This window comes from Nyctereutes procyonoides, unplaced genomic scaffold (assembly GCF_905146905.1).
Source record: "Nyctereutes procyonoides isolate TBG_1078 unplaced genomic scaffold, NYPRO_anot_genome, whole genome shotgun sequence".
Taxonomy (NCBI): Eukaryota; Metazoa; Chordata; class Mammalia; order Carnivora; family Canidae; genus Nyctereutes; species Nyctereutes procyonoides.
Window position 1 is genome coordinate 20,545,927 of NW_026575141.1, and position 23,760 is coordinate 20,569,686.

The 23,760-nt window shown below is 33.0% G+C and overlaps 1 protein-coding gene across 3 annotated transcripts in view; it reads left to right on the forward strand.

Moving 5' to 3' along the window:
* Nucleotides 1-23,760, forward strand: part of C1GALT1 (core 1 synthase, glycoprotein-N-acetylgalactosamine 3-beta-galactosyltransferase 1) — an 89,617-nt gene that overhangs the window by 20,095 nt on the left and 45,762 nt on the right. Inside the window, exons 2-5 of one of the 3 annotated variants that reach the window (XM_055307314.1) lie at nucleotides 6,172-6,269; nucleotides 7,638-7,874; nucleotides 10,656-11,323; nucleotides 17,608-18,034. In XM_055307314.1, the coding sequence (XP_055163289.1) occupies nucleotides 7,655-7,874; nucleotides 10,656-11,323; nucleotides 17,608-17,799 (1,080 nt within the window). In that variant the 5' untranslated portion in view covers nucleotides 6,172-6,269; nucleotides 7,638-7,654 and the 3' untranslated portion in view covers nucleotides 17,800-18,034. Of the gene's footprint in view, nucleotides 1-6,171; nucleotides 6,270-7,637; nucleotides 7,875-10,655; nucleotides 11,324-17,607; nucleotides 18,035-23,760 lie in introns of those variants that run through there. The other 2 variants (XM_055307313.1, XM_055307312.1) reach the window with 2 other exon arrangements.

Here is a 23,760-nt window from a genome sequence, read left to right on the forward strand (position 1 = left end):
TTAAAATGTTACCATATCAACAGTATCAAAATCATCTGTTTTGCTTTCTTATCATTTCTGAGTTCACTGAATAACACTATTAATTTCTTTCAAGAACTTTTCCTTTGTATTCACAGTTTGGCTGTTAGCATAAGAAGCCTAACTTTCAGCCTTTTTGGGCTGTCAACATGCCCTCCTCACTAAACTTAATCATTTCTAGCTTTTAATTTAAAATGAGAGGCTTGTGATTCTTCCATTCACCTGAACATGAAGAGCCCATTTGTAGAGTTACTAATTGGCCTAATTTCAATTTTGTGTCTCAGGGAATAGGGAGGAATTGGGAGGAGGAGAGGGACGAGAATGGCTGATGGTGGAGCAGCAGAACACACACAGCATTTATCGATTAAGCTTGCCATCTCATATGGATGCAATTCATGACACCCTAAAACAATTAGAATAGTAGTGTCAAAGATCACTGATCAGAGATCACTATAACAAATATAACAGTGAAGAAGTTTGAAATATTATAAAAACTGTCAAAATGTGACACACAATTGAAGTGCATGGTGTTAGAAAAATAGCGCTGATAGACTTACTGGACAAAGAGTTACTACAGACTTTGAATTTGTAAAACATCCAGTATCTGCAAAGCACAGTAAAGCATAGTGACATTAGATATGCCTGTATAAAAATTGTGTTATGAAAGATTTAAGTATTATATCCAAGAAAAGCCTGGACCTTTTTGAAGTCTGACAACATTCTTTATTTCCTTTGTGGTACTTCTTTTAGTTTTTATACCAGAGTCAGCTTGGATTATTTGCTTTTTTTTATTTATTTATTTTTTATTTTTTTTAGAGAAATATGTTTCATTTAGGTTTTCCAGTTTAAAAGCTGTTTATTATACAAAATGTTCTTTTGACTTTTTAAATCTGTGAATGTGGATATAATTTAAATCCTGACTGTAACAAACCAACTATAAAAAGACATTTGTGAACTAATTGAGGCAATTTGACTATAGAAGACAGTTACGGAAATTTGATTACATACTTGGGTTGGATGAGTCCAAAGAATTGTTAATTTTTTAAAGCATTGCTGATTCTGTTAGGCATTTGATAGTGGCTTTTTGTTTCATTAATTTTATCTATTTTTCTATCTTGAATTTTATTGATTTTTGTTATTTCATTCATTTTGCTTGCTTTAGGCTTATTTTTCTCTTTTTCTTGATTTTTGAAGTGGGAGCTTGAGTCAATTCATTTGAGATTTTTTATCTTTTCTAATATAAGCACTTAGTTCTGTAAGTTTTCCTTAAGCACTGCTTTAGATGTGTCTCTTTCATTGCTATTTATGAGCCCCTGTGTAATTAACAGCACTGTAAATTCCATGAGAACAGGGAAAGATATTTTGTTTTAGCTTTTCCCAGTATTTAGCAGTGCCATATAATTGTAAATGATTTTTGATTTTTAACACTTCCATATAGTAGTATCTCATCTTGGCAGCTTAGCTCAAAAATCAGAAACTTATAAAGAAATAAAATTAGTAGAAATATTCTCAAAATGTTAGAAGAAAAGTACAAGGGAATATAGCAAGTAAAATTTTATGTAATGGAGTTTTCTTTTTAGTGAAAAATGTATTGAATATGAGATATGGATTAAGTCTTCAGCAATAAACCTTTTGAAGAATTCATATAAAGAAACATTTGAATTGTTATTAGCAAGATTAGTAGTAGGAGAGCAGAGGCATGAAAATTTAGTCTGAAACCAGTTCTGGTCTTTCAGCAACTCTTAACATTTTCACAGTCCTTCTTCGAGCTCATGGGCTTTTTTTTTTTTTTTTTTTACATCTTCTTTACATCTCAAGATTTATCAATAGACCAAAAATAGTTTCTTCTTGTGCTGGTAACAATATCTTCTTATCTTCCACTTAAAGATACTTTTAGAAAGGGAGAAAGATATGGGAAGTTGGTGGGTAACTATAAATGTAACTGTGGTATAATGGGAAAAAGCCTACAAACTTTTAAGTGAAATGTGAGTTAGAATCCTAACATGTTGGCTGTGTGGTTTGGGTCAGTTTAATTTCTTTGAAACTCAGTTTCCTCATTTGTAATATAGAGATACTACTATCAAGTATTCCAGTTGTTGTGAAGATCAGAGAAAACAAAAGTTTTAAACATAATGCTTCATACATTTGTATGTATTTGTACATACACTGTATTTGTAAGCATTTATGCATTGAATCACTATATAAGATTCATCTCAGGTTTTTTTGTGTTGTTTTTTTTTTTTTTAAGATTTTATTTATTCATGAGAGAGAGGCAGAGGGAAAAGCAGGTTCCATGCAGGGAGCCCAATGTGGGACTCGATCCAGGGACTCCAGGGTCATGCCCTGGGCCGAAGGCAGGTGCTAAACCTCTGAGCCACCCAGACGTACCTCATCTCAGTTTTGTAAGGAAAGTCTTTTAAGGGAAAAAATAAACTACCAAAAATCATTTTAATGTAGTTTATGGAGAGAAATGCATGTTGAATATGTAAATGTAGCAAATTAATACTATAATTCAGAAAAACTTATAAGCAGTAGACTGACAACCCTGGTAGGATATAGTATAAAATACTACAATTTGAAAGCAAAAAACAAACACTGAAAGCCTCGGATTTTGGGGACTTTATTGTAAATTCCATTAACTTTCTAAAAGCCTGAAAATTGAAAGAAAACATGATCTCTTGTAAAGGGCATTAAAGTCTTATTGAGAAGGTATTAGTGACTGGTAGAATGACTAAAAACCAAATATTAGAGAAGAGGACCATTTATCTACAAAGATAAAAGATCAATCTGCATCTTTTCTAGCATCAGTATGAGAACACCATAAATCAATATTTACGGAGTTTATACTTGGTCAACTTGTGCTTCATTTATAGAGTACTTAATAGTCTCAAGCCTGTAAGAGTTTAGAATATAGCACCAATGAGTACTATTACAAAAATTACTTGCCGAAATTCAGCCAAAAAGCATGACATTAATGAAGAACTCATATATAAAGGAACTGTAATAAAAAGACTATTAATGAGCATAGAATCCAATTTAATACATATCCAAGATTAAGCAGTCATGGGAATTACAGCATAATTTATAGATTGTAAACTGTGCAAAATTTTACAGAATAAAAATAGTTCACAAAATTTGAGCATTTGGGGGAGAGTATATGTGCTGATTTCCACACTTCTCACAGCAAGAAATTAATAGGAACTATCTAAAATTGAAATATGTAGTTTTTAAAAAGAGCCTCCAATTGCCTTATATTTTTCAGTCTTATCTTTAGAAAGATCATTGAGAGGAGAAGAGTCATAAATGTTTAGCTGACTTTCAGAGTTCATTTAGATTGATTTAATTTCCCCCTTTTTTGGTAAATTTAAGTAAATCTAACTTAATATGTTAAATCTTTAAAATAACATAACTACCATCCATACCAGTTCTGTAAAACTACAGTAAAATGATTAAGAATCTGAATTTTTGATTCACATTGCTAGTATGACCCTGGGAAGATTATGAACCTTTTTGTCAGAGTTTGTCTGTAAAATGAGATTGATAGTCCCTAGTTTATAGTTAACTCATGTAAAGCTCTTAATAAATACAAGGGTCAACTATTAGCTATAGTTATCTTTCCTTCCATCTCTGTTATTTATAAAGATGTTATTCATATCTATAATGATATCACCAAATGTTAATAATAGTTATTTCTGGCTGATGGAATTTAGGAGGATTTCTCTTTTCCATGTTCTGTATTGTTTGATTTCTTTTTTACAATGAGTAATACAAAGCTGTCCCTTAAAAAATAAAGCAAAAAATATAAAATTTAGTTGTCCCAGCCCTTCTTTTGCCTCTAAAATCTCAATTGTTAAGCCTAAAAATCTTTCTTTTTAAAATGCTCCTCAAGTGATTTTGATTCCATATCATGTTTGGAAAACAGTTGACATTGAGAACTTCCTTCCACTTAATTTTAGTATATTAGAAGCTCCTGTAATGTGCAACTTAGTTACACAATGTCTTCCAACCTGGTCTACTTCAGCACTCTTGTTAAGAATCTGAATAGTTGAGAGTGCTGATTTTTGCCAAAAATCAGAGTAAGATTTTGGGTGCATTGTACCCATATGAGATGTCTATTTTATCCCAGGAACAAGAAAGAAAAATGGGAGTAAACAGAAATTTAGTCATAAAGCCACAATCTTTGAAGTTAAGAGGATGAGGTAAAAGCAACAGGGATGAGCCAGCATATGTTGATTGATAATAATGCTCTGGAGGAGGAGGGGTAAGAGGATGATAGCCATCCAGCAGCATCACAAGATATTTTTTAATTAAAAACAAATATTTAATATTAGTTTTCCCTCCACTCACCCCAGAACAGGTGTGTTGCTAAAACAATGTCACCTCAGCAAAGAAAACTAACCATAATTATGTCACTAATTTACTACAAACGATAGATCCCCCATGCTGCAGAAGTAGATTTGTTCTGAAACTCAGTGTCTTTTGGGAAATTATAGGGTAGCAGGTTAGTATTCGTAGTTACTGGAGCTGGATCAGCACTCTTCACATATTCACTTTCTTGCAGCTCTTCCTCTTGTCACTCACAGTGCCTTCTGTGGCTTGCTTTCTCCCCTGCTACCAGGAGTAGACCATAGCAGTGGAAAATTCATTTAGACTGTGTCCTTCTGAGGCTGTGAAGTGATTATATCTGGTATTAAGGTGAGGGAAGTCACAGCCAGTACAAAAAGAAAATCAGAACCAGTGTGCTAGAAGGGAAAGTGTCAGAGAATCAGAAGATGTGGGGAATTGCTTGCAGTGCGGCTCCTAGATGATATCTCAGTTTAAGTGTTTGCTAATGCTACCTTAACAACCTTTCTTTAGTTTTATTGCTTCAATCTTATACCGCTAATCTTTTTACATGTACCTTAAGAAATTTGGAGTTATGATATCTTTCATTCACTTTTCTTGGCTTCATTCATGGGACTTCCAAATTAACTCTATTGTGGGTAAAGTCTTAATAATACACACTTATTTTAAAGAAAGAATTCCAGATTCTTGAATAGTTCTCTTCAGCTTTTTTTTCTTATATAATGATTCAGCAATTCTGTACATTACTCAGTGCTCATCATAATAAGTGTACTCTTAATCTCCTTTATCCATTTCACCCATCCCCCACTCACTTCCCTTCTGCCAACCACCAGTTCTCTGTATTTTAAGGCTCTGGTTTTGGTCTCTCTCTTTTTTTAATTTCCTTGCTTTGTTTCTTAAATTAAACATATGGGTGAAACCCTATGGTATTTGTCTTTCCCTGACTTGTTTAATGTTACAACCTCTAGATACACCCATGTTGTTGCAAGTGGAAAGAGCTCCTCTTTTATGACTGAGTAATATTCCAGTGTGTGCATATGTGTGAGTGTGTGTGTACATGCACACGCATATGCCACATTTTCTTTATCCATTCATCTATGGACACTTAGGTTGCTTTAATATCTTGCCTATGTAAATAATGCTGCAGTATACATTGGGGTGCATATATCTTCATATTAGCATTTTTAATTTTCTTTGGATAAATATCCACTAGTGGAATTACTGGATCATGTGGTAATTCTATATTTAATTCTTCAAGGGAGCTCCATACTGTTTTCCACAGTAGTGAAACCAACAGTATACAAGTTTCTTTTTTTATCCACATCCTCACCAACACTTGTTATTTCTTGCCTTTTTGATTCTGGCCATTCTGACAAGTGTAGAGTGATATTTCATTGTGGTTTTAATTTGCATTTCCCTGATGATTAGTAATGTTTAGTATCTTTTGATGTATCTGTTGACTTTATGTCTTCTTTGGGAAAATATCTCTTCATGTCCTCTGCTCATTTTAATCAGATTAAATGGGGGGTTTTGGTGTGGAGTTGTGGAAGTTCTTTCTGTGGTTCAGCTATTAACTCTTTATCGGATATATCATTTGCAAATAATCTTGAGGGTTTTAGAGTTTCAAAAGAATCACTTAAACCAGGAAGGGTATTTTCCCTGGGGTTTCAGATTACACCTTTGTTATAAGGATTTCACTAAAGACCAATCTGAAGAAGGAAAAGAGGACAGTAACAAGGGAGAACTTGAGACCCCTCTCAGGGAAAATAGTAACAATACTTGGTAAACTTGTTTCTGCTTTTCCTTTAGGAAATTTTATAGGATAGCTGAGTGGGACATATATACTCTTCACCCATGAAGGCCTACCTTTCTGAACCTTAGAATGCAGTTAAGATAGAGCAAAGGAAGTAAGTAAACCAGTACCTGCCAGTTTCATGTGGGTAATTTACTTCTGCCTTATTACTGAGCAACTTTGCTCACATGGTCTTTCTTTTACCTCCACTTCTCCTTGGGGTCATCCTTCTCAAATTACTACTTAATAGAGGGCCTGAGAATCGAGATGCAAGATGAACATGGTATAGTTCCATGGCCTGATACTTTTATTTATAGAATTAAGGATAAATATTTTTGCATTAAATATACATATATTAAATATGTATTAAGGATATAGTGAAAGGTCACATGCATTTTTTTTATATAAATTTTTTGCTACAGTAAATATTGATACAGAAAAGTATATAAATCATAAACATAGAGTTTGGTGATTATCACAAAGATAACAAACTATGTAACCATTAATTTATTTTGATATTAGCATACTTTCTTTTTGTAAGTTTGATACATCTTTTTCCATCCTTTTGCTCTTAGCTTTCTGAATATATTTAATGTATATCTCTTATAAGCAACATGTTGTTGGTTTATTTTTTCACTAATCTGGGCTGGCAATCTTTATCTTTTAGAGTTTTCAGTCTTTTTTACATTAATATCATTGGTGATATATTTGCATTAAAATAAACCATATTACCTTTTTTTTTCTGTTTTTCACCTATTTTGTATCCACTTCTCTTTTTTCCTGGTCTTATTATTTATTTCATTTTTTCTGTTTTAGTTATATAACCTTTTACTAATTTTTTAAATGATTACACTAGCAATTATATTATACATCTTTTAGTCTTTTAAAGCCTAAACATTTGTACTTTCACCACTTCTGGAGAATAAAATTATTTTAGAACTGTGTCCTCCTTACAATTTTTGTACCACTTATGTCATTTGTTTTAACAATGATAGTAATAATGTCTCACAGGATATTATATCATATATACTAACATATATAATATATACTATGTAATATAAAAGAGAAAAAAGGTAGGTTTAGGTATTTTGACAGCAAAAAAGAACATGGCAAGCAGGCTTGGGTTCACAAAGGATTCTGGTGGGAAGAACAGGAAATTCTGTGTGCAAACACTGACCTATTTACCATATCCCACCCTAACCATGATTCTCCAAGTTACTACTCATCTATTTTATAGAATTGTCCATAAGGGGGGAAAAAAAAAAGGAATTGTCCCTAATTGTGTTTTAGCAGCAACTGAAGGGATAAAATATTAGAAATATTCTCCTATAGGGAAGGAATTAACTTTCCCATCTGGCTAAAAGTAATCAACTTTTTTTTTTTTTAAGTTATCAAGTCTTTTTCTTTTAACTCATGGTAGGTATTAATTCCTTTATAAATTATAACTTCTTGCTTTTTTTTTTTTTTTTTTTTTTTTTTACAGAAATACACTTTCGGGAAATGGCCTCTAAATCTTGGGTGAATTTTTTAACCTTCCTTTGTGGATCAGCAATTGGATTTGTTTTATGTTCTCAGCTATTTAGTATTTTGTTGGGAGAACAGAGTGATACCCAGCCCAATATTCTTCATAATGATCCTCATGCTAGGCATTCAGATGATAATGGACAGAATCATCTAGAAGGACAGATGAACTTCAATGCAGATTCTAGCCAACATAAAGGTATGGTTCACTTTATTAAGGATTAAACAGAAACAGTATTTTTTAGTCTGTGTAAGTGTTGTGAGAATTGGAAAAAGCTATTAATGTGAATTTTGTTATACACAGTGTCTTTTGATGAAAATGAGCTTAATTCCTGGTATTTAATGACAATTCTTAGTTCACCTCAGGAACTAAAAATTTATTTCAGGGGTAAGATATTTAATTTTGAATTTATTCTTTACTGTCTTTATCTTAGCCCGGTTCCAAACACTGTGAAAGAACATTAACATAATTCAAAGATCTCTGCAAATATGATATATTTGACAAGAAAGAATACAACAGCTCAAGAACAATTGGAATTCTGGGATGCAGAGGGTCCCTCCATTAAGAATGGTTTCTTTATCTTTTTGGGAGTAAATTACTTCTTTCTGACCTCTCAAGCAGAGGCTGAGGAATAAAGAGTACCACATCCTGATTGAGTTTTATGAACTTAGAAGTACATATACATACCATTATGAATTATGTTATATTGTATAAATGTTTATATGACCTTGATTCAGCTCTGAGTAGGTGCTCTGTGTTCTTATCATAGAGCAGTTCCATTACTGTACACTTCCTCTATAGCATTGCTCCAGATTGTTAAAGAACTGATTGGTGCCATGCTTGTCTACTACTAACAGACTATCAGGTCACTGCAGGCACTTATATTAGGTACCTACTTGTCCTGCTCCATGGTCCACATCTAAGCTAGAAACTATGAAGTCATGGTAGGTGTTTTCCTTTGCTTACCAATCAATCCCATTTGTCTTAAGTTCTAACATTCTACTTCTTTACCATTTTTTCAGATTTCCTCTCTCCAACCATTTCCCCTAGTTCAGTTATATCCATGTACCTGGACTCAACCAAACTTCACTATACTGTTTGTCCTTCCTCATTTAAAGACCTATTCTCTGCATCATTTCTGTTTTCCTCATCTTGCTTTATCTCCTCTTTTCTTTCCAGCCAAGTTCCCATCCCAGCGTTCTATAGGATTTATCAACCACTGCTTTCTTTTTCCTCAGCACATTACATTGAACCCTTTCACATACCTCTGTTACAGCATCTCTCTTAGTATGTGTCAAGTGCTGGTTTGCGTGCCAAGGTCCACTACAAAGCTCTGAGTTCTTCTGTAGCAGGACTGTGCTGTATTCATCGTTTCATCTCCTATGCCAGCATATGCCTACAACAAAGTAATTAATGAATGAAAAATTAACAAAATGAGAAAGAATATCTGCCAGATCCCAGCAGTGGGGAGAAGGATGTCTTGTCTTGTTCTCAAAGTGAAACATTGAGAATTCCTGCATCTACCATTTTCCCTATGCATCCAGTGTTTTGTCTACAGCCAGGAGATTGGGCTCCTCAAGTACATGAAATATAAGTGCTCCCTGAGTGAAAGTAGAGTGATTTTGTCTGTTTTTGAATTCTAAATTATTGCTTTTTCCGAGGGACGTGAGAATATTTTCCGTCCATGCCCAGCCTAGCCCAACCTGTGTTACCTATCAGTTAACTAGAAATATATGCTTCCAGTGGTTAATTTTTCACAGGACTGAGCTTTTGTAACTCACTGGGTTGATGTTAACCTTAAGGATATGCTTTCCTCAGGATTCTGCCTAGAGCATTACTACAAAAAGTGTGGTTTTGCAGATTCATGCTGGTCTACAACTATGTAGGTATTGAAATTGGGATTAAACAGTTAGAAACTTTCATGGTAATTTAACAGTAATTTTGTCTAAAAAAATAAGAATTAGGATTTGTATTTTTTTTTAGTTTTATTTTTCTAGTAATTCATTTTTAGCATATTTATAAAAGAATGGGTCTCTAACCATTGGAAATAAAAATTGATCCTCCACCAAGCACTTAAGGTCTAGAATCTTAAAATTGGACTCTTCCTTTAAAACAGTGATACTCGGAATGTGATCCTAGCCTTGACAGTCTGAGTTGTTTGTTACTAGTCTGCACCCAAATAAGGAGCTTGCACAAAGATAGAACTCATTTAAACTCACTGCTTAGTTAAGTGGACTTCTTTGGGGGGGTTGCGTATAACAAGACTTCCTTGGTGAAAGAAGTAATATGGTACTTTATATTCTGGCATAAGCTTCCTCCTCTTTACAAAAGAGTACTTTGAAAAACACTGCTCTAGACAGTCTTGGAAACATGACTGCTACCTGTTCTGTTTCTCACTGATGGATTTGCATTTTGTAATGAAATATGTTACTATCAGCAGTAACCTCAACTCTGCAGCATGTTTTTTCCTGTCTTCAGAAGCTTATTTAGAGCTCTGAGAAATTCCTGTCTATGTTCTGTTGAGAACCAGTTGAATCTTTGTAGAATGAAGTGAAAAGCAGAGTGTCCAAGACTGTGCTTTATATGTATACAAACCTCCAAGAGAACTTGTTAAAATGCAGTTAGATTGAGTAGGTCTGAGGTGGAGCCTGAGATGCTGCATTTCTTACAAGCACCCAAGTGATACTGATGCCTGATGCTGTTGGTCAATGAACCACCATTTGAGTAGTAAGAATTTAAGTCATAGTGGCAATTCTTGCTAACTCCAGTGGATCTCCTGGATAAGATTGACAAGAAACCAATAAATCAGAATGTCAATTCATATTAGGTTGAGTTTTGCTTTCTTTCAGCTAAATTACTAATGGTAGAAAGGTAAATAGAAGGGGGTTTTTGAAACTGTTTAAAAAATTTTTTTTCAATATAATTTATTTGAGTTTTACATCCATGTAAATATAACTCTAAAAATTTTTTGTTTAATAGATGAGAACACAGACATCGCTGAAAACCTCTATCAGAAGGTTAAAATTCTTTGCTGGGTTATGACAGGGCCTCAAAATCTAGAGAAAAAGGCCAAACACGTCAAAGCTACATGGGCCCAGCGTTGTAATAAAGTGTTATTTATGAGTTCCGAAGAAAATAAAGACTTCCCTGCTGTGGGATTAAAAACCAGAGAAGGCAGAGACCAACTGTACTGGAAAACAATTAAAGCTTTTCAGTATGTTCATGATCATTATTTAGAAGATGCTGATTGGTTTATGAAAGCAGATGACGATACGTATGTTATACTAGATAATTTAAGATGGCTTCTCTCAAAATACAACCCTGAAGAACCCATTTACTTTGGGAGAAGATTTAAGCCCTATGTAAGACAGGGCTACATGAGTGGAGGAGCAGGATATGTACTGAGCAAAGAAGCCTTGAGGAGATTTGTTGATGCATTTAAAACAGACAAATGTACACACAGTTCCTCCATTGAAGACTTAGCTTTGGGGAGATGCATGGAAATTATAAATGTAGAAGCAGGAGACTCCAGAGATACCACTGGAAAAGAAACTTTTCATCCTTTTGTACCAGAACACCACTTAATCAAGGGTTATCTACCTAGAACCTTTTGGTACTGGAATTATAACTATTATCCTCCTGTAGAGGTAAGTTTAGAAATTTTATTACTATATAAATACTTAGACTGACTTTTGTTTACTTGAAAAAAAAAACTAGCAAATAATATGTTTCTTTAGCACCAATAACTAAGAATCTCCTTTGCTCTTTTTATGTAGAGTGTCAATGTATAACAAAAAAAAATGAGAACATGAGTGTCAGTAGTAGTAATTCAATAAATATTGCTATTATTTATCTACTATTTATTGCTTGTGTCAGGCACTAAAAATATAGCAGTAAATATGGCCAACCTCCAGTTCTCATGAACCTGATAACAGTATATTATGAACTGGGTACAGAGACATACAGTAAACAGGCAGACTAGTAAAGATAAAATATGATTTTAGGTAGTGATAAGTGCCGCAATGTAAAATGAAGCCAGGTAAGGGGATATAGAGTGACCCAGAGTGGAGTGGAGTACCCTAGTCTGGGTGATTAAGGAAAGTGTCTCTAAGAGGTAACTTCTGAACAGAAATCTGAGTGATGTTAGAGAGCAGGCTGTATGAAGAGCCTTCTGGGCTTCAGGAACAATGCATGAAAAGACTGAGGTTCAAAAAGACTTAGATTCAAGTCTTTTCCCACTTAATAGTTCAGTAACTTTTAATGGACAGAATTTGCCAGACTTCTGAGCCGGAGTTGCCTCATTTATAAAATGGAACCGATCTACCTGTTTCATTCAATTGTGATTACGGTATAGCATAGTACCTATCACACTGTAAGCACGTAATAAGCCTCCCATTTAATACCTTAGCCTTCATTCCTGAGGATTTTATCTAAAATACATTATTTTATCAAATATATAGCTAAAAGTTTGAGAAGAATTAGTATCCTGTATACCCACCAACTAGCTTCACCAAATATTAATCTTTGCCACATTTGCTTCCTTTTTTTTTTTATAAGAAAATGATATAGATACAGTTGAGGCCTCTGTACCCTCCTCAATCCAGTTTTCTTATCTTCTTCCTGAGTGTTAACCACTATCATGAACTTAGTATTCTTCATTACCTTGCATGTTTGTATCTTTTTTTCCTACATGTTTATGTGTCTATAAATAATATATAGTATTATTTTGTAGGTTTTTAAATAAATGGAATTATTCCTTATATATCCTTGAACATTTGCCCTTTGTATACAACATTAAAATTTATCAACATTAGTATGTGTGCTTCATTAATTTAGGCTGCTGTACAATCTAATGTGAGTATACAATAATTTATCCATTCTTCTACTATACACATTTAGTAGGTTGTTTCCAGTTTGTCATTGTTACGAGCATTGCAGCAGTAAGTGACTGAAGAAGACTAGGAATCATGAAACCTAGCTTTTAGATTCAGATCTGTTATTGATTAATAATGCATGTAGACAAGTCATTAGTACTCGACGCCTTCTTTTTTTCTGGTCCTAAGATACAAATAATACACTTCATGTTGACATTCTCATCTTTACAAGCCAGTGTTTTCAAATTATCTAGGACAGGGGGATCCCTGGATGACTTAGTGGTTAAGCATCTGCCTTTGGCCCAGGGCGTAGTCCTGGAGTCCCAGGATCGAGTCCCACATCGGGCTCCCTGCATGGAGCCTGCTTCTCTCTCTGCCTGTGTCTCTGCCTTTCTCTCTGTCTCACATGAATAAATAAATAAAATCTTAAAAAAAGAAAAAATAAAGAAACAAATTATCTAGGACAGTGGTTCTCAACTGCAGGCTTTTTTTTTTTTTTTTTTTGCATTTGGCAAAGTCTAGAGACATTTTTTGGTTGTTAACTGGGAGACTGGCATTGAGTTGAAGTTTCTACTGGCATCTAGTGGGTAGAAACCCACAGGATTGTAAACCTACTAGACGCTAAATGTCTCACAGTGCTTGGGATAGCTCCCCACAATAAAGAATTATCTGACCTAAAATGTCAGTGACACTTAACACTGAGGTTAAGAAACCTTGATCTAGAACATTTGACCTAATCTTTAGACAATCAGCATTAAAGGAAACATTGAAGCAAATCACTACTGCTTCTGATGTCAACCACTAGTATGTTCTTGGTACTTATACAGACACAATAGTTTTCCTTACAGTAATTCTGCATTTATTTATTCATTTATTTTTTTAATTCTGCATTTAATGGGTGACAAAATTGAGGCTCAGAAAAGGCAAGTAATTTGTCCTGGTAATAGCCTAGGCATTATTATAAACCATGCCTATAAACTCTTGTGATTTCCATCATGAGCTCCCCTCCATGATTAATATATGTCCCCCCAAAGGGGTGGGGGGCTGAGGGATGTTAGAATAAATATTCTACTGTTGGGATAAAATTCCACTTTAATAAATGAACAGTTTTAAGTTCAGTTCTATGTAATGAGTCTGAAACTTTATGCTAGCTTTCTATTGTGGATGCAACAATTTCCTAGACTATAAAACAGATGTATTCCTAAGTCTGCTTTGTGATAGTCTGTTTTTGTTTGGTTCTACTGAGGTGCTACTTTGAATTTTTTTTTTAATGTAAACTTTTCTTAGTATAATATGACCCTCAGTATAATTCTATACCCTTTTCCATATAAAGATCTATACAAACTTAAGAACATTGCAAGTACATATAACAAAGACATTTAAATGCATATAAGATTTTACTAGGAGTATCTGCTCCATACAGTAATAGCAAAAGGACGTCATAATTGTCACTGTTTTTGTAAACAGTAAAGTATCCTTCTTGCCCTTAAGAGTTCTACTCACAATTTCCACCTACTGATAGGGTATACCTAACAATATACTTTCTATGAGCAAAATAAATATTTCTGTGGTATATCTTTTGTTTAAATTGCAGTGGTTTTTGAAATGGATGCCAAATTTATATTTTTTCTATAAAAGTTTATTCAATTATATTGAAGACAATAAAATAGACTTGGAAGCACCAAAGTTGACCCAGCTTTCTAATGTTGCCTCTTCTTCCTCAGGAGGTTCTATACAAACACAATGTGAATCAAACTTCTATTATTACTCATCCATCATTTAATAAATTTTCATCTCCAAAAGTGAGAAGAATATTTACTATTTTCAGAGTTGAAATATTACTCAGAAATAATACTATTTTCTGAATTATTAACTCTGAAATTACTGCTATTTTCAGAGTTATCCTAAATCTCATACATACACTTTTGCTCTGTAGTAGTCACTACAAACACAGTGTGGAAAATTTTTATTTTAGCAAGTCACTATATGAGATATTACAGTTAATCAAAGAGTTAGATTCTTAAGTTGGTTAGTTGTTTAGAACTTAACTTCTTCTTCATACAGTTCCCTTTTCCTACCACCTTCTTACTTCCCTAGAAGTGAGTTTATTCCCTAGGACTAAAGTCTGTTTCCTAGGAATAGAGTTTTCACCAGATAATTTATAATCAGTCTTTATACAGAGGATTTAAACTAGTGTATATGTGTGTAATAGTGTATACATACACACTTATATAGATATGCCCCTAAATGTGAAATTGCTTTTGTTGTAGATTAGAAATGACCAAGTAGGATTTATTCTATTCTTCAATTCTATTAACCGTAAGCCATCTGAAACTTACTGATATATGGTCAAGGTTGAGAGCTCCTGATTTTTCCAAGTTGTTAACTGATCATCCCAGTACCAATTTTTATTTTCAGTAGTGATTTAAAATAATCTCCTTTATCACATACTATAGTGTTTCTTCCAATAGGATTGGTATCTGGTATTTCACTTCTGTTCCATCATCCTATTTGGTTTTGCCTTAAGCACCATATTGTTTTGAACCTCCTAGCTTTACAGAATTTTGAAATTATTAATCTAAGAGTATATATTCCTTTATATCCTTTTTCTATCAAACTACTTTGGTAACGTGCATGCCTTTATGTATTTATCAATTTAGGAACAATGAATGCCTGGTATTATTAAAATTTATTTTAGATGGCTTAGTAAGCTTTATAGTTTTCTCCAGATTTTATTTCTTCTTAAATATCTCCCTATGCTTTTAATATTTTTGTTACTATTCTACTTGGGCTGTTTTTAAAAACTTTTTAACTGATGTATATAAAAGCGGTTGTTTCTTAAAAACATCTTTAAAATCTAGCTCTGTTCTTGGATTCTCTATATCTGATGGTTTTGTTTCTTTTTTTTTACCTGAACTCTCTTGAGTTTTGTTAGTAACCATTATTATATGCAAAGAGATATTTTGTTCCTAATATTATAGCTGTTTTCTTTTATTGTCTTTTATTGCTTATAAATGTAACAGTATCCTGGTCATCTAGTAAAAAAAAAAAAAAACAATAATGCAATAGAGTGAAATGTAATTAATGCAGTAAATCTTATCAAAAATATAGTATATCAGGGCCATATAAAGTTGCTTTCAGAGAGGTTCAACAATTTAAAATTAATTGCTATTAGTCTAGTCTTTTAGTTTTAATACACACTGGCTAGTATAGTAGCTTCTAGCCAGGTATGACTGTTGAATATTTAAAGTATGGCTAGACCAAATTGAGATATACTGTCAGTATAAAATCCATTCCTAATTTCAAGAACTTAGCACAAATAAAAAGAATGATTTCATTAATGATTTTTAAAATATTGCGTGTTGAAAAAAATAGATTTATTCATTTAAAATATATTCAAAATAATTCCCATTTTTTAAATTACATTTTAAATGTGGCCACTAGATTTTAAACTGCATCATGTGGCTCACATATATCTATTGGACAGAGCTGATTTGATGATCACAAGTTGACTTATAATTTTACTTTTCAGATTTGTTCCTATCCTTACATTGCCTAATTGTGTTAAGAAGTAGGCAGCAAATAATTTTCCAGTGCTACATGGTTGTTCAGAACCCCACATATTCAGCATTTGTTTCAAAGGGAAGTTCATAGAGAAAGCCATAGAAAATACAGTGGACAATTCCCTGATAATTTTTACTGCATTATAAGCTATCTACTTCCAAATATGAATTATTAAATGTTCAGTATGGATCTTCTCTGGAAACTTACCAGAATATCTTTCTTCTTGAGTCCTTGCAAAGACATTAGATAAAATGTGAAGTTTTGTTGGAGTCACCTGGGTGAAGCATGCTCTAGATACCAAAATAACCTTATAAGTGTTCAATTCTAGGACCAATTTTTAAATTTTTTTTCTGCTATGTTCTTGCTTTTTTGTTGTTTGCTTGTATTTTTTTTATTATCTTGTTTTTGTCTCTCTTTTTTTTAAGATTTTATTTATTTATTCATTAGAGACACAGAGAGAGAGAGGCGGAGACACAGGCAGAGGGAGAAGCAGGCTCCATGCAAGGAGCCTGATGTGGGACTCGATCCCGGGTCTCCAGGATCCCACCTTGGGCTGCAGGCAGTGCTAAACCGCTGCGCCACCCGAGCTGCCCCTGTTTTTGTCTTTTTTAAACCTGTTTTTCATACTAACTGTGTTAGGAATCTGTGAGAATTATATATCTGGACAAATGTGTAACACTTACTGAGGGCCACCTAAATATGACTATTTTGTCAAAAATAATGTCAACATTTATTGGGCTTTACTATAGGCCAAGATGGTTGCAAACATTTTATAAACATTATCTCCTTTAAATAGCCATCTTTTGCAGATGGAGAAATTGAAGCTTATAGATATTAAGTAACTTGCCCAAGGTCAGACACTAGTAGGCAGAATTTGACCCTAGTAGACAAACTTTAGATTCAAACTTAGATTTGACTCAGCACTTCCTCTCTTAAATACTACACTGTTTTGGTTGATGTGCAGATGAAGTATTAGGTTGCAGACACATATGGGTAAGGCTTTTGTAGTCCTTGAATGCTCCAAAGATGTCTTCCTGGGGTTGAGCCAAACGAAAAGTTATAGACAGAACTTATGAAGAGAAAGCAAAACTCAGAAATGGAGCTTCATCCTTTGTATAGTTGCCCCTTTCATTTGAGAATTCTCTATCTCTCTCTCTCTCTCTCTCTCTCTCTCTCTCTCTATATATATATATATATATATATATATATATATATATATATATTTTTTATTTTTTTTTTTTTTTTGCAAAGCCCTATAGAATATGAGAGAATATTATTTCAGGTAGATATATTTTAGCAGTTTTCATGTTTAGTTTTAAATCTAAAAACTCTTGGTTTCTTCCACAGGTCTAATAAATAAGGTGCCTCTGCTTTACCTTGCCAGCTTTAATGCTTGGATTCTGTTAAAATTAATGTTTCCTTTATCAGTATGTGAATATTGTATGTTAACTATGTATTATATCTTAATAATGCTTGTTTCCACTACTTTTTAGGGTCCTGGTTGCTGTTCTGATCTCGCAGTTTCATTTCACTATGTTGATCCTACAACTATGTATGAGTTAGAATACCTCGTTTATCATCTTCGTCCATATGGTTATTTATACAGATATCAACCTGCCTTACCTGAGAATATACTAAAAGAAAAAAGTCGAGCGTACAAAAATGAAGATCCAAAAGTACAATGAGAACCCTTGAAAGAAAAACATAAATGAAGAGGTAAAATGTCTAACATTGCACTGAAGAACAACTACATTTCTGATACAGAACACTGGAATCCCAGTGAGGAATTCTTCCTAAGTGAATATTCCATATTAGAGAAATCTTTCATATGAATGACTGTAAACTGAAGCTTTAAGTGAGCTGTGAAGTCTGTTAAAATGTGTTTTGATACATATATATATATGTGTGTGTGTGTGTGTGTGTGTGTGTATATATATATATATATTGTGTGTATATATATATATATATATATATATATATATATATATATATATATGAAAAACTTGTGTTTTTAAAATGGTGGCCAGGCAGAGGAACTAGAAATGAGATTTTTGTTTTCTATTCTTGACCACATGTATTATTTTCACAGAGAAACTAGAACATTTAAATTTTCTAAAACTACACTGCACATCTTAGTAACACATGATGCTAAATAGATCTGCCTTAAAGAAAATTTTAGAAATATTGTTGCTTAATATTATTTATAAACTCAAGATACGAGTTTATATTTGCAGTATGATATAAATGAACCAAACCCACTCCCACACACACTCACACATGCAGTTTTTGTCTAATGAAAATTTTCCTGTGACTATAATTGGCAATATTTCTTCCGGACAAGGTTAAAGTAAAAATGGCACTTGTCCTAAAGTGCATTAATAAAGCCACATTTTGAAATTATATGGGCCTTGACTGTATTATATACTTGGTTCTAATTAGTAGTTAATGTTTTACTGAGTCCCCGTTGTCTCTTTTCTAAATATGTTTATTCTTGAATATGATTTTAATTATTAATATTTATTTACTCAAAACATAGCATTCTATAAACATACATTTTAAAATATTTTGTTCCCAAATTTACCCATTGTTAATTGTGGGTAACTAATAAATAGTAAATTTAATGCTATCTGGGGATGCTTTTCTTAGATCAGAAGCACTCTCAGGAATTACTAAGTGACATTTTAAATGGAATATGTAAAACTCTTTTCAACTACATAATTATAGTTCCTTTTGTTATCATTTTGTTGAGAGTTGAGAATTATGTTTGTGCCTTTCATAACTTGTTTAAAGCAAGGTTAAGACATTCATTTTTAGGCTCTGAGGTGGCTATTAGTTGCATTGGCAAAATAATTTGAATGTACGAGTTTGATCAGAGGTCATTAAAAACAGTAGAAATACAGAGTGCTTAAACAAACTGAAATATGCCAGATGTTAAAAGACCAAATACTTAATTCATGAACAACAGCCTGAATTTTAATGCTGACTTACTATTTGGGGGTTTGTTTATTGATTGGTTTTTGGTTTTGCCAATGGATAATTCTAACGGAGCAGAATACCCATTCAACACTGTCATCAAAAATATATTCATAAATATTTCATTCTAATTTTAGTGACTTTCTATTTAAAGGATTTCTGGAAGGAAAGAATATTTTGCAAGCTTTCTATAAGATTATCTTAAATGTCACAAATGATTTACATTGTTTATGTTTATCATCATGCTAATTTTACATGGCTTTCATGCCCTTGAATCTGCTGCTTAGCTAAAGAGTTTATATTTATTGTGCCAAAACATGTCAAAAATCATCTCTTTGGATGGTGTATTGAAAAGATGTTCATCTTGGTGACAATTAGTGGTAATTATGGATTATTCTGTTCACACAGTGAAAAGTCACACCTGTTTTTACCTTAAATTGTCTTTTGTTTTTTTTCATAGCACTATCATCTGCCAGAATTTCAAGGCATTCATTCTGTTCTTTAAACAACTCTTCACCTTGGTGTCGATATGAAGTTATTTGCAGTCCATATATGCTACTTTCTAAAAACCTAAAAATTTACTCATAGGAAATTAACATGGTGATGAATCCTGGGATCTGGAGTCAGATTGCCTGGGTTTAAATTCTTGATCTGTCACTTATTAGTTTTGTACCCTTGAGCAATTTTAATCTCTCTGTGCCTCAATTTTCTCTATTAAGTTAAGGACAGTAATACTACCTACCTCACAGGATTTTAACAAGGATTAAATGAGTGAATATATGTACAACTTTTCAAACACTTGTCTGGCCCAGCCTATGGAGCAAGAAGTATAAGGTTTTATTATTCTGTTACCTTAGAGTATAAATATTTGTTCTAAATGAATGAAATATCTGCTTTAATCAAATTAGATATTGGAGGAAGTATTTCATACAATTCTTAAGTAATAGCTAGTTTTTATCTAATGCCTACTGTATGCCATCTAGTGTGCTTAGATATTCTGTGTGCATTAGTGTTAATCTTCACAAATTGGGTGTTCTTTCTGTATTGTAGATGAGAAAACTGAGGCTCAGAGAATTAAAGTAACTTTTCCACTGTCACAGAGCTAGTAATCACAGAGCCAGGATTTATGCTCAAAGACTGTGTGTTCTTTTTACCATATCACCTTGGAGGTTAATCATTTAGCACTATTTCCAGTTTTACTTACTAACATGTGTGATCTGATACATCAGCCAGTAATAGTCATATTAACCAGGCAAATTGTCGCAGTGGCTCTCAAATTGTGGTTCTTCTTTTCTTGCCTGGGAGCTTGTTAAAATGCATATTTCAAGACCCCAGTCCCAGAAATTCTGATTCTAGCATGAGAACCGTTTTCTTGCCTGGGAGCTTGTTAAAATGCATATTTCAAGACCCCAGTCCCAGAAATTCTGATTCTAGCATGAGAACCGTTTTCTTGCCTGGGAGCTTGTTAAAATGCATATTTCAAGACCCCAGTCCCAGAAATTCTGATTCTAGCATGAGAACCGTTAGTATGCATTCTTACCAGATTCCCTTGCTCACTGGTTCTCAAAGTGTTGTCCCCAGCTAGCATCGTATTTGCCTCATCTGGGAACTTGGAAATGCATCCTTTCCTGGGCCCCCACCTCTGACCTCCTGAGGTGGAGGCTAGCTGTAGTGTTTAAATAAGCCCTCCTGGTGAGTCCTATTCATTCTAGTTTGGGAACCAAGACCTGGGTGATTCTGATGCAAATGATCCTTGGGATGTGCTGAAGATTTATTGCCCCTTAAGTAGGATATCTTTCAAAGATTTAGATAAAGCAAGTTTTAAATCTGTGTTATCCAAGATCATACCATATTAAATGTCAGAGATTTTAAAGATAACCTGAAGGGTCCGTGGATCATTCAGTTTTTGACAAAATTCTTTGGCTTCTTCAGGTTCCACTAATGTCAGGGCCCACAGTAACTAACATATTTAATTCTCCAAGCTTAGTTTCACAATTGGGGTGGGAAGAGTTTATTAAGAACTAGTAAGTACATACTAATTCATTAAAAGCATAGCTAAATGAGTGTCCCCACTAGTTAGTAAAAAAAATTTCTGATTGTTAATAAAAATTTTTAAATGGAGGTAGAATACTACTTTATAATATATAGAATGTTTTTCTGCTAATTAATAATATCAAACTTTGATCACTGTCAAGAATCAGTTGACCCTCCTATATGACCTCATACAGCAAAAAATTTTCCCAAGTATTCAGCAGAGCACATAAAACCGGATTTCATGGTGATAACTTACTGTCTTTTAAATTGAGATCTTTGTCATTTGGATAAATGGTTTTAGTGTTGTTTCAAAATATAAGGCTTTTGCTATGTTTATGTTTCCCAGGAACAGTATACTGTATTTCAAGTGGGAAGTTCATAGGTGATACAAAGCAGATTTTTGTCTCAGAGTTCAATTATTTGTTTTCAAATATCTTAAATTTCAGAGGAATTTTTGTTACTGTAAGAAGATTCAAAATAAATTACTGGCCAGTTTTTGGTATTTTTTGAAATACGGTAATTGCATTTGAGCATTAAATTTGTTAACGGGTTATTTTCATAATTGTTTCTTGAGTATTAATTTTTCATTTCCTTGAGCCTATCAAAAATACTATCAAATGATAGTATTTTCAGATTGAGACTTGAAAAAACTGTCTCACTTTATGATTAGATCAAGTCTATCCTTTTGTTAGGATACAACATTAGATTTGTATTTTAAATTTTCAGTTCATTAGAGTATTCCGTCTTTGACGATTCCTTCTTCTTTGTATTTGTTGCCCTTTATTTTCTTTACAACTAATTTCCATTTTCTAACTATTCTTAATGCTGCCTTTGCAAGGTTAATTTGGCTGTGATTAGTGATTAGGATTTGTATCACTTACTAATAATTTTATACCTATTAACTTTAGATTTCCCTAGGAGATTGGAAGTAAAAAAAAAATCTAAGAATAATGCCTGCTGGCTCTCAGGATACTTGCCCTACTTAAATGTCTACAGTTTTAAACTAATTCTAGATACACAATTATTAAATGAAGTAAAGTTATTTGGATTTCATTTCCTCTACCACCTTTTTTCAAAAACAAACCAAAAAACCTCATTTGCCTCATTTCTCTACTTTATTTTAGGCCTGACAGAAACGCTCTTATGCAAGCTGGGGGACAACCTATGGTTTATTTTATGCTAAATGTAACCTCTGTTAACTTAAAAATACAACTTATGTTTATATGTTGGAGTTGAAATAGAAGTTTTAATACAGATTTGAGTAAAAAACTTCACAAATTCTCTCCCGAGAAATCGACTCTAAAACTGGCTCCAGAAGTGAATAGTGCTCTATTTCAACTCCTTTTACCTTTTTAGCTCTCTAGTTTTTAGTTTATATCAGTTCAGTTTAAATAACTTTGCAGGGCCCTACAAATTAATAATCCATATGAAGTATATATTAGAGGGAAACTAATCTTACTGCTAAGCAGTGTGTTATATTACACAGTAAATATTTGTGTTTTGGAATTTAAAAATTATGTAAGGTAATAGTATGAATGATTTAAAAATGTGTGGTGACTTGCTTATTTTAAGTGATCCACCAATAAGTCAGAAAAAAATGTATTTTTAAATGTTTCTTAAAGTGCCTTTTGAACATTTTTAAACAATGGATTTAAACAACCACATAAAATAAATTACCATGTTTAAAGCTGTTTTATCTGATTATTTTTAACTGATATAAGAGTTACGGGAGAAACTAAGGGGTAGTTTTTGGGTTATTTTACCAAAAAAATATTAATTTAAATTATTTTCCCATCTAAGTTATTCAATTTCAAGAGGCTTAAGTAATTTTTACTACAATATATATTATTTGTCTTAAAGCAACAAAATACTCCACCTCAAATTTTAAATAATAACCTTAAAAAAATTAGAAACACTCTGTCATCCAGGTAAGTATATGTATATGTGGGGGATTCTTTTCTATCTCTTGGTATATTTTGATCTATCATGTACACTCAATTTATTCAACTAATGAAATAATTATGCCTAGCATCTACTAGAAATACAGTGGTGAGCAATACCTATAGGATTTCTGTTCTAGAGCCATAATTCTGTAGCTAGACAATAAATAAGTTAATAGGTCAATGAACTAGATATTTCAGAGAACAATGTTTTCTGAACATTGGAAAAGAAAACAGTGATTTGATAGAGCAATTTTCTGGGTAGGGTGTCAAGGTAGACTTCTGAGGAGGTAGTATTTGACCTGAGACTGGAATGACAGACATTTTGTATACTTCAAAAGTTATTTATATTTATGAGGTTCTTTGCCCCATATGTAAAAATAATAATTTTTCTAACTTTGCTTAATTATGCTCTGCGTATATATGAAGGCTCAGTGAAATGAATTTTATAGGCCAAAATCTTTGTGGTTTTAGGCATATTTCATTCAGAGCTCGGGTCTATTATCTATCGATATTAGATCAGTCTGGTACTTTTAAGATATGAGTGAAAATTGACCTACCTCTTTCTTAAGCAAATGATTGCAGATGTTCATATGGCCCTTGACCTGAAGTCTAGCCTGTCTACCTCAATTTTCAGTAACCTGCCACCCAATATGTTCCTTATTAGTGCATATGTACGTGTATGTGTTTATATGTATA